General features: G+C 41.3%; 1 protein-coding gene across 1 annotated transcript; it reads left to right on the top strand.

Moving 5' to 3' along the window:
- The first annotated feature begins 6,146 nt into the window (after positions 1 to 6,146).
- LOC131281515 (oligoribonuclease, mitochondrial) lies at positions 6,147 to 6,739 on the top strand. The gene has a single exon (XM_058310849.1). The coding sequence runs from the start codon at positions 6,164 to 6,166 to the stop codon at positions 6,719 to 6,721; it is 558 nt and encodes a 185-aa protein (XP_058166832.1). The 5' UTR covers positions 6,147 to 6,163; the 3' UTR covers positions 6,722 to 6,739.
- Positions 6,740 to 12,436: the final 5,697 nt, after the last annotated feature.

The following is a 12,436-nucleotide window of genomic DNA, read 5'->3' as shown; positions in this document are numbered from 1 at the left end:
CCATCGTAAACAAGCACTCGTCTATCGATCGATTTGGTTGTAATTGTCTAAAACTGGAGTGAGATTTCATTACGCTGCAACTGGTACGAAATGAATATCGGCATGCTTGTGCTTACCCTTTTTAACAAGGTCAGGATTGGCGACACCGATTGCGTCGGAACTTCCGACTCCGACTTTGCTGCCTCGGATGTAGTTTCCCCGGTCGCTTTGTCGGCTTCCTGAGATGCTGCTTTCCTTACTTTTTACAGTTGAGTGTCTCCATCGAACTGAAGATAAAAATGTTCTGGAATCACTAAAAGAAATTACAGATCCGCAGAAACTAAAACAATTACCACGATTAGCTTTGCTTTTGCGTGTGTTCAACTCACTTCTTGTTGTGATACAGATCCGGCTTCTCGAACTTGTCATTTTCTCTTCCCATGTACGGTTCCACTAACACAGACAAATTTTTGAATCGCTGTGGCCAAACACGGGAAGTTACGTTTACACCACCCGGGTTGGATCCAACAGAACGTTGAATTATACAGATGAGCGGGACAGACGATGACGAGCTACATGCTAAAAAAAGATGGCATACTCGACATCTTGTGTGCAAAGACCAAAGTATGGGCCAAGAGGGGTCGGGGGTGGGAAAACTTGTATGGTAACGGCTAAATTGACTAGTGGGCGGGCATCGCCAACTGACCAATAGCCCAGAGTGATTATTGCACTGACTTATCCTATCGAGACAACATGAAGACGAAATAGTAGAAAAAGACGCATTGGTGAGAATTGAAGACGAGCTGGGAGAAAGAGTGGGACTGGGCATAGTAGAGAGCGGAATACGAGACCAACTATGTTTTTGCTCTTTTTTTGCCTGGCGTGTTTAGTGTGCGTGCCACCTCTGACTCAACGTTGTGTGCGTGTAATCCGACCCCCCGTTAAGCGGAAATTGGGGGGTCTGAAAGAAAAAGGCACGTGGTCCTTTTTGACGCATCGATCCTGTCATCTCCAACTATCGCCTGAATCGAGCAGTTGCCCGCTAGGCAGCTCGAAATATCGTACAAAAAGTGCTACTTTTTTGTATGGGGGTGAAACAAATGCAGGACGTTTTCGAGCAGTCGTCCTACTTCGTTCTACTTCATTTTCATTCATTTTTTTTCCTGTGTTTATAAAAATGCGCCTACGCAATCATCCTGTGTAGTATGAGAGGGACTCTCGAGCCCCACGACAGTCGAGCGGTTGTGCCGGATAAAAAATCGGGCCATGAACGCCGGGGCTCACCACCTCAACGGCGTGGGTTCGAATCCCAACGGAGACTGGACCCTTCCCTATACGAGAAGACTGATTATCCATGTACACAAAGGGTAAAAGTCTTGTAAAAAATGGTAAAAGTCTTGCCCCTGATAAAAAGGGCAGGCATGGTTAACGCGATCGTTACTTCAAGAAGAAGAAGAAGAATATAATAAATTGGAGGTGCTCATGGCGTAGGAGCCACGCTACACGAGCCGCAAACTCAAAAACTTTGCGGCGCAAAGAGGGGAACAGCCGAAAAGTTTACGTCAGAAACATTTCAGCTCCGTGAGCTGAAAACTGCACCCGCAAAGTTTTTGGCAGCTAACCGCAAACTCAAATGCGCCAGAAGAAGAAGATGAAGAAGAAATAAATGTAAATATAACAAATCTCAAAAACAAAATAAACGAACATGTGGTGATAAATTTACGTGTTTATTTTGCAGCTACAGTAATATTTTGTCATTTTATAGCTAGAATATCAATTATAAATTCACCATAGATCAGGGGTCGGCAAAGTCCGGCCCACCAACTGATTTTATTCAAAAGTTTCAAAAAGTTTAATGATAAAGATTAAAATATTTTATCCTACCACTTTTTACGTAACTTGAGAACATCAAAATCTTCCTTCTTCATGCGAAGAAAGTTAATTATACAGGCTGGCCCCGGTTTTCGCCGACCCCGGTTTTCGTCGTTTGACAAACCGTTCGAAGCTGGTTTATAGTAGCGTGCTTTGTTCTTAACTCATACGATTCAATGCATTTTGTATGACAGAAGATCCGAACATGGACTCATAAACGAGTGATGCAGGTTTTCTGCTTCAGACTGCTTTGCTCAAGCAAAAATATCTTCCAATTGAAGCACTGAATGTATTATTGTAAACCTACGCGGCATGGAAACCAAGAAAGTTAAACGTAGTATAAAACGATTGATGGCCATTGATTTGGTGATAAAACACACAAACTTTGTTATAGTTTGAAGAACACCTTCATAACAACCACTGAAAATTCAGACGAGAAGAATGTACATAAGTAACGTTTGTTTTGTGTTAGTCAAGTTTTGAGTAGGTATTATAAACGTAAGAAATTTAGTCCGCTAGCCCCGGTTTTCGTCGCTGTCAAAGTACCGTTTGGTGACGAACACCGGGGCCAGCCTGTAGTTTCATTTGCTTGCTCTGCTACAGTATTGTCCAGCAAACGGTTGCCATCTTCTTGCCTACGCACAATACGCCTGTTGCGTTGCCTGTTGCGTTGTTGCAAGTTTTGGGTACTCAACTCGATGACCCGCGATAGGGTAATTAGCCACACTTCACTCATCAACAGATTATCCATCTTTTACTTTTTGTGTGCATTGAAATAAGATCTTGTTTGCTTTGAAGGAAGATTTTTGAGTTAACTGAAAAATCAAAAACAAAAACCTCTTTTTGTTGGCGCTGCCAAGTTTTTGAGTTTGCGGCTCGTGTAGCGTGGCTCACAGAATTGGTACCGCAAAACGCGGCTACACGAACCGCAAAGATTTTGACGTAAACTTATACGGTTTTTGAGTTTGCGGTTGGAGTTTGCGGCTCGTGTAGCAGGCCGGTAGCAGTCCCCGGTGTACATAAACTTGCATGCAATCACTGAACGCCATACATTAGAATTACTGAACCCCATATACTTGAATCACTGAACGCCAAGCGATAGGAGTCTTTTTGATATATGGCGTTCAGTAATTCGACAAATGAGGGGAAGGAACTCACTCCCCTTCTGTTATGTGTTACCCCTCCTCGTTCCTCCCTTCCCTAATTTTTCCCCAAACCCTCCGGGTCACCCAATGCCCACGAGGGAAATGTCATCCGAAAATGTAAACAACTATTTTGGAATTTATCTTTAGGTTATGTTACAGTTTTATCAATTTAATTTCTCTTTTTACACTTCACTGGCACTACTCCTAGGTCAACTTCTGGCAAAACCTGCAAAAGAAGAAAGACTATATCACTTATTAGAGCATTGAGTGCAAGAGCATTGACAATACTGAAGCACGACCAATTTTCATCTGCTTTACATGTTTAAATGAACGCACACACTTTATTAATCAATCTTATCCGTGTAATGAGCTTGGTAAGATTGAAAACAACTATTTTTCACACTTATATTTTCACTGCACTCGACGCACGCCAAGTGCTGCTGGCAGCTATCAACACTGAACTAGAGCTGGAACGTCGGAGCTGGATCGTATGAATTCATTTGCTCCCTATTGGAAATTTTTTAATCCGACCGTAAATTCAGTTTTATTGGCACCTCATATTGCATTATGAAGATTCATTGTGCATAAAGATTGACCCACTCGTTGGTAAGTGGCAATTGACTAGCATGCAGACAATTTTATGAAAGCTGTTCGCTCCGGAGCAATCATTTACCTGTAACAAATTGTTTGAAAGCTTGTAATTACAGAAGCTGTGAAATAATATAGCCACCTAATTACCAGCTCCTTGCTCACACGGGACAGGCATCAATCACTTGCCAATTTCAGGCCTTACTGCGTACTTGCCTGAGCAATCAAGTTATCTTTCCGACGCACGAGTCAACTATAAAAAGTAGTATCTGATCGAGCAGCGAATATAATTCTAATATTCGTTTTGTCCGTGACTTAATCAGTTGCATAAAATAATGAATAAATGAATAAAGATTAGGGTGTTATAATACCATATTTTTTTTATCTATGAAAGGACTCGCTCCTTTGCTGGATCGGATGCGAAGATGTCATTCTTTTCTGGAGCTATCCCACCACTACACTGATTTGTCTTTAGACAGCAGGAATGCTGACGGCTACTCTGGAAAAATACGATGGTCAAAAATAAATCTAATTGGTGAGCAAAAAACGTGTTTGCGAAGAAATAACCCATAAAAAAATATGTTTGATTGGATACTATTTACAGTCTACTCTCGATAATTAGAAGTTGGAGGGACCCAGAAAAAAGTTCGATTTATCGAGAGTTCGAATTATCAAGAGTGGTAGGAAATAAGCAGCTACGGTTGTTGAGTTATGAACTGGAAATAAGTATGCGTGTATTGATTTACCCACCGTTTTCGCTAACTGTTTTTTCTTCAATTTTCTTTGTGCACCTTCCTACAAAGCGGTTGTGGCCCAAATATGTCCGTCCGCCCGTCTACACCATGTAGCCTAATTCGGACGAAAATCTTCGTCCGCGTTCAACAGAGTGTTACTCGGGGTCCACACTACAGCGCGACGTCGCCTGACAGGCGCTGAACTCCATGCAAAAAAAATCTAGCGCGACTCGCGGGAGATCGCGCAAGGTTTTTTTTTATATGGAGTTCAGCTCCTGTCAGGCGAAGTCGCGCTGTAGTGTGGACCCCGAGTTACAGGGCACCCGCAATGTATCGCGTTCTATTACGTTTCAACTTGCTCAGAACTTCGAATTGTTGGGAGTTGAGTGGATACAGCTTCGAATTATCGCGTGAAGAGAGCAACCTAGCTTCGAATTTTACTTCGCTTTATCGAGTGTACCAAATTGTATTGTTTTTATTCGAAATAGTGAGAGTTTTCCAAGGGACTACTGATATACTTCGAATTTTAGAGAGTTTCAAATTATCAAACGTTTGAATTATCGAGAGTCGACTGTATTTGTTAGTGCGTCCGGTTGTATATATTAATCAATCGCACTAAAAATCGGCAGTAACATTGTAGAAAATATCCGGAATAAAATTTTGACCAGATGTAAATCAAACCTTCCTACTGTGTCAAATGTAGTTAGGATTCGAGGGGAGTGAGAGATATTTGAACCATAGCTGCCATAGGGGGTGAAGCAGGAAGACGGTGGGTGAGCAGTAGTGATGAGCGGGTCGACCCGAACCTATCGGGTCGTGCGATCCGTAACCGACCCGGAGCGCTCCGGGTCGAACTCTCGATTCCAACGACTCCGGGTCGACCCGTGGGTGCAACGAGTTCGGGTCGACCGGTAGGTGCAGCTGCCCATATGCGAGTTCGACCCGTTGGTTCGGGTCGTCCCGTAGGTGCAACGAGTTTGGGTCGACCAATAGGTGCAGCTGCCCATATGCGAGTTCGAACCTTTGGTTCGGGTCGACCCGTAGGTGCAACGAGTTCGGGTCGACCCGTGGGTGCAACGATTCCGGGTCGACCAGTAGGTGCAGCTGTCCATATGCGAGTTCGACCCGTTGGTTCGGGTCGACCCGAACTCGTTGCACCTACGGGTCAGAATCGATTCTTCTAGGGACGGACTCGATTCCGGGTCGATCCGTGAAAAGAATCGTAAGACTCATCACTAGTGAGCAGTTGTGTGCAAGCAGTAGTTTGTTGGGTAGGGTGGGTAAAACAGTCAGTGAAACGGATGGAAATTGTGTGCAAGCACTCATTTTGTACCGCGGGGGTAGCGCGAGGGAACACCACGCCATAGTCTGTCTAGTCTGGCACACCCTGATGTTTCGAACACGCTTTCCAGACTGCACCGTCGCGTAACGCGACGTCGCCTGACAGGTGCTGAACTCCATGCAAAAAAAACCTAGCGCGATTCGCGCGACATCGCGCAAGGTTTTTTTTATATCGAGTTCAGCTCCTATCAGGCGACGTCGCGCTGTAGTGTGGACCCCGAGGAACAACCATCGATCTATAATGTACTGTCTATCGGCCACAGCATAACTCTCTTCCGAGAGAATGCCTAGTCCCAGTAGGGAATGTTTTTCCACTTAAAAAAGTATTTAAGAAATTGCGATTATAAATGTTTCAACACTTGTTTCTTGTTTCTTCATTTTTGTATAGTATGCTAATTTAATAGTTCTAAGCTATTCAAATTGTAAAACCAGTTGTTAAATGTTTTTTTAATGTTCGGTTTTTCCCATTCTGTTACAGTTATGCTTCGAATTATTCGCAGGAACATGTCAGCTTTAATCAACGCGAACAACATTATTTGGATCGATTTAGAAATGACTGGTTTAAACGTAGAAGAAGATCGAATTCTGGAGATGGCCTGTATCATCACCGATGGCGATTTGAACATTGTGGCGAAAGGACCTAATTTAGTTGTTCACGAGTCAGATGCAGTTTTGGCAAACATGAATGATTGGTGCAAAGAACATCATGCGAAGACACAACTTATAGATGCAGTGAGAAAATCTACGTACTCAGTGCAACAAGTTGAAAAGGAAATGCTAAATTTCATAAAGCAGTACTGTCCGGAGCGTAGTTGCCCGATAGCCGGTAACAGCATTTATATGGATCGGTTATTTCTCAAAAAATATATGCCAGGTCTTGATGAATACGCACATTATCGTGTGATCGATATAAGCACCATCAAAGAACTATGCAAGCGTTGGAATAAGTTGGCTTATGAATCAGCCCCGCCAAAACAATTTGTTCATCGGTCTTTAAATGATATTGAGGAGAGCATCGGTGAATTGAAGTATTATAGAGAAACATTTATGAAGACAAAATAAATACCATCAATTGGAAGCACGATGCACACGAACAATATTTTTTTCATTTTTTTAGCCTTAAAATAATTGTTTGAGATTTTCAAGTTGAAATACATTCGACATATAGATATGATAGCGACTACCCAACGAGAAATTTTGGTGTTATTCAGGTGTAAAAGAATTCTCTGCAGAACTGCCTGCTCTTCTTTTCAGAATTCTTCTTCTTCTTCTTCTCTTCGGCGAGGATTTTCTCCAGTACGGCCATTGAATCCAGCTTCCTAGGCCTTCGAAAAATTTTCAGTGAAGATACTTGAGGGTATTTTCCAAAATATTATACAGTTTTTATAATTTTAAGAATTCATAAAGTACATTAATTTGAGGTTCCAACAAAAATCACCTTTCAGATCTACAACCATTTATCTGTGTAGTTCATGCTTTTTACATAGAAGTTTGCCTTTTATGTAGTTTAGTACTGATACCTTTGCACTAAGATTCTCAACTATTCAAATTTTTTTGTAAAGTTACAAAAAATATTTTAAAAATTAATAAACTTTCAGTCGCTTCATGCTTCAACTGAAAACACATTTTTCCGTTATTTTATTCTTTTTTGGAATGTTGCTCCTAGTAATTCTGGTATGTGTCTGTTCTGTTTTATCTATTCTAAGGGTTGCAACGTCCGACCAATATCATATATGATATGTACCCGGTTGGCAGAAATTGACATTGTTGCTGGTACTATGCAAGGTGTATAAATTAGAAGGTGAAGTCGTCCAGTGTAAAATGACATTTCATGACTTGACATAACACTTCTGGGGTATTCATATGGATTTTGAGGGGGGTATCGGAAAAGGATTGGGCTTTTGACATAACTCCTCTCAAATATGGCACCCCTTCTAAAGCGACATAAAGTCACCTTCTATATTTATACACCTTGGGTACTATGTACTTCCAGCAAGAGTCCCAGCAATCTGCCATGGAAAAACTTGCTGATACTACATGACAGCTGCAAAAAATTAGAATTTTTGTCAACCGGGTATGAAACCCTATAAGGTTCATCCAGACGACAGCAATGTTTCTCGGCAATGTTGACGTTTATCGTATTCGTACACGACTTCGTTGACTGTATGTGTGTGCCAAGCAACATTGACGAACGAATTGACGAGCTATCCATGGGTCGATGGATCAGCTAGAAACATTGACTAGCAATGTTGACAGCGATCCGTTTGGCATTCAACAAGGTAACGAAGCTATGCTATATCCTGTACGAACCTTAAGTAAATTATTAATTAGAACGAGTCAGTTTCATTTGGGCAAGTGTTGGTTCACTTTTTCTATCATGCCACTAATTAAATTCACTTTTGTGATGTTAACTAGTTACCATTTGTTGTTACTTTCTCATGATACATATTTTACCAAGATAACTATATACCATGAAAAATATTTAGAAACCTTGAACATTGTTGGTAACATTGATGAACATTGATTGCCATCGTATGGACAGAATACACCATTTTTGCACATGGCTGACAACCATGTTTGAATGTGTGCGATAGATTGACGGAAAGATTGCCATCGTCTGGATGAACCTATAGGGTTCTTGTGGGTTGTCTGACATCTGTTATGACGGTGGCTGCGACCACCAACTGTCATGGACATGTCATGCAGGTGGCTGCGTCCGTCACTAGCTGTGAAACTGTCAACCGAACTGTGATATCCCGTGGAACACATTGATACACCAGGGTTAAACACGTCCGTTCTTTATTCCCGTTTTCCAACGACTGACCCCAACTCAGCTCTCTCCACTTGATACCTGTTCCGCTCTCATCACCTAATATCTAGGTATAATACCTAATACCTAGTAGCTACTATACCACATCCTCCCCCTGCACTATGGAGCGAAAAGAGCAAATTGCCGGGATAAAATTGGGAACCAAATGTTTTGCAATTTTTTCATTGTAATATCGTGTAATACTATTATATTACACGAAATTATGATGTTTCTGGACAATCCCGCCAGGTGGCGCAGCAAAAACCACACATTTTTGGACTTTTCTATGGGTGCATTATTTTATCAATCTTTTTTTATATTAACTTAAAGATTTTTTTAGTTTTATGTAAAACAAACAAATTTACAACAAAATTTTCGTTCAAAATATTGTCATCTGGAAAATAATTGATATTTAAAGCATCTAACGTGGACATAACGTCTCCTAACGAAGAGAAAACTATCTGAATATTAGGAACTTGTACCATCATCTACTTGGTTTTGAATTGGCAAGGGTCTGTTATTATTTGAGGAGCTGTAATCTACGAAGAATGTTTTAACTGCGTCTGGGTATGGGATTTGTTTTATATTTTTCATCGATTTAGCCAGGGATATTGTTGAAATGTATGGATCGGATGATTCTAATGCTCTCATAAAAATGTCTTTAATATTTCTACATTTTACGGGCGTGTTCCCTTCTATTCCTTCTGTATATTTTATTTCTACCTTCTGCTGCTTCCTCTTCTTAGGATTCCAATGGAGCTTTTTTTTAATTTTATTTCACCTACATGCGCAAGAACTTTATGGGCAGTAGAAGGCATTTTGTACCAATTGTAATGATGTTTGTAAAACATGTATGTGTCTTTGCAATATAGACTAATAGTTTTTGGATTTAAAGGCTGTGAACATTTGATGGCTATTAAAATATTTTGAAACCTTTCTATAAGTTCTGTTTCTATTTGCAAAATATCACTCAATTTTTCTATGCTTGAAAAAGCCCGACGAGAAACATTTCCCGTCTTACTATTTCCACCCATTTGCTTTGGCTCATCTAATTTAACACCAAATTTTTGTACATCTTTTCCAATACAATTTTTTTCGATCATTGTACTTGTTTTTATAATTTTTAGTAACCTTCCATTTTTTAAATTCAATTCTGTACGAAATGTGAAGCAAGCATTCGAAAAATATCACTCAACAGTGCAGTGGTGATATTCCATAAGATAAATTCTCAGGATTTGGTATAAATCCATTTTCTAAGTGCTCTACACTGTTCATTTCTGTTGGTTTTGCACCACATATACAACATGTTTGCATAGACAGAGTGTTGGTTAACTATACCAAATTTTTTCCATCAATTAAACTCATGTAATCGGCCCATGAGCGCTGGGGCTCACCACCTCGACGGCGTGGGTTCGAATCCCAACCGAGAACGGACCCTCCCCTGTACGAGAGGACTGACTATCCACGTACAACAAGGAAACAAGTCTCGTAAGCCCTTAACGGGCAGGCATGACCAAGAGGTCGTTACGCCAAGAAGAAGAGAAGAAACTCATAAAATATGAATAGTTTACTGCCGCATAATTTGTTTCATTAAGCTGAATTGTGTAAGGGACCAACCTGGTTATTTGGCTTTTGATTTCGTCTACTGTTTGTATAACTTTATCTTTTGATAACAAACTTTTACAAACTCGATAACAATTGGCCTGCAAATCCTAACACTTTGGTGCATCAAGTTTATCCAGTTGATATCTGAATTGTCACCAATGAACGAAAGGCGGATAGGCGTTAATGCCGATACTAGTAAATCTGTCTGATGCAGTATTCTCGCCGGAACCATGAAACGGTTGATTGTAAATGCTGTGTCCACTAGATCCGTCACTGCCCCACGAGCACAATAATACGACGCTTAGTGAATCACCCAAAGAAGATGAAAGGTGCCGCAAGATTTCTGCTTTTTGCATTTCAATTATTCCACACGCAGTGTGATTGATGCTTACGGTTTGATGCTTACTTTACTTTCAATGAACTCTAACGCATACCTAATGTTTTGCAAAACGTTTATGATATCAAAACGTATATGATGTGTAAGGTGTAAGGTGTACAAACAGAATAAAGTGTAAGTGTAGGGTACATTATTCTGTGGAATTTTGGGTATAAAAAGATGGGTTTGTGAGCTGTAGAACAAGTAAAAGCGACCTGATACATTCAAAGCAAACCAAACCAAATTTCATTCTTTGCCAGTGACTTGGCTTGTCTTTCCCCTTTTACGTGATGTTCAACCAATACCCTGCTTCACATTTTTCATTGAATGAGAATTTCAAATATTTCTTACCACACATGATGCTGCATATGGCATGATGGAGACGCCTAGTAGGTGATAAACTATAAACCTCACATACGAAATTTAAAAAAACAGGTAAAGTTCGCGCGTATATGCAAAAAAACCATCACTTATTGTTACAAAACATTCTGAACTATGTTTATGTTTATGTTTATTGTGGGGGACAGTCCGGCCATCCTGTGGCTAAGACATATCAAATAAATAGTTTTTACAAAATAGTTTATACAACAAAGTTTTTACAAAATAGGGGAATGACGCGAGGGGCAAGTTGAAGTCGAACAGGTCGCCTGCTTCGTTGACCGCGGCACACATAGCATTCATTGGCTCGTTTTGTCCAGACTGCGTACGGGCATAGCTAGTGGCTAACAGTGCTCGGGGACGAAGAGAGCGTGAAGGCGCGTGGAAATTTACAGTCTCAAGGAGTACGGGGGCATCAATAGACCCATTTAAAAGCTTAAAAACAAACATCCGCTGGGCGTTAACTCTCCTATTGGCGAGTGGCTCCAACCCGAGCAGCAGGCAGCGCGTGGCATACGGGGGTAACGAGTCCCGATCGGCCCAAGGTAGCATTCCAACTGCAACTCGCGTCATTTTCCGCTGGATGGCTTCCAGGCGATTTATCCACACCTGCGCGGTCGGTTGCCAAACAACTGCGCCGTATTCTAGTATTGACCGCACTAGTGCACAGAATAACGTCTTAGTGCAGACCGGATCCCGGAGCTCCTTTGTTATTCTCAATACTAAATTGAGCATCTGTTTGCCCCTTTCAATAATGCTATTATATTGCGCAATGAAGTCCAGGCGACGGTCAAGCAGTACCCCAAGATCACGGATGACTTGGACTCGTTCTAGTGGGATATTGCCGATGGAGTAAGGGAAGCTTATTGGATTGCGTGCTCTTGTGAAGGTGATTGCCTGGCATTTGCAGATGCTCAACGATAGGCCGTTATTGATACATCAACTATTGATGCTATCAACGTGCTGCTGTAGCTGATCACAATCGCTTGTAGATTGGACGCCCGCGAATAATTTGATGTCGTCCGCGTACATCAAGTGCCTACATACCGGAATCACTGCGGTCACATCGTTAATAAAAAGCAAAAAGAGTAGCGGACCGAGATTACTGCCCTGTGGCAGGCCAGATGTACTAATCACTGTGCGAGAGGTTTGTGCTTCTACCTTTATGTTATACTTCCGCTCAGAGATGTAGGATTGCAGCCGTTCCGTTACTGTAATTCTACCTGCACCCGTAATTTCCATTACCTCATGTAGCGACTCTTTATACACAGCTTCCGTCTTACTGCCGTTTTCTCTCATCACTAAAACGGTATCTCCTTTAGTTATACTTAACGGTTTAGCCCCTCGTTTTACATCTTCTCTCCTATTCCATTGAAATTTCACAAGCTTATCCCTATCACGAAGCTCCTCGTCATCTACCTGTCTAACATTTACTTTCGGGTTCGGTAGCCTGTACCTTAATGCTCTTCCAAACATTAGCTCCGCTGGCGGAATCTTTGTTGTATGATGTGGCCATGAGTTATAGTCCGCCACATATTCCGTCAGTGCCTCGCTCCAACTTTTCTTCTCTAAACGCGCTATTATCACAACTTTATTTATGCTTTGCATT

The sequence above is a fragment of the Anopheles ziemanni genome, chromosome 2, assembly GCF_943734765.1.
Source record: "Anopheles ziemanni chromosome 2, idAnoZiCoDA_A2_x.2, whole genome shotgun sequence".
Taxonomy (NCBI): Eukaryota; Metazoa; Arthropoda; class Insecta; order Diptera; family Culicidae; genus Anopheles; species Anopheles ziemanni.
This window is presented reverse-complemented; position numbering and strand designations above follow the sequence as displayed.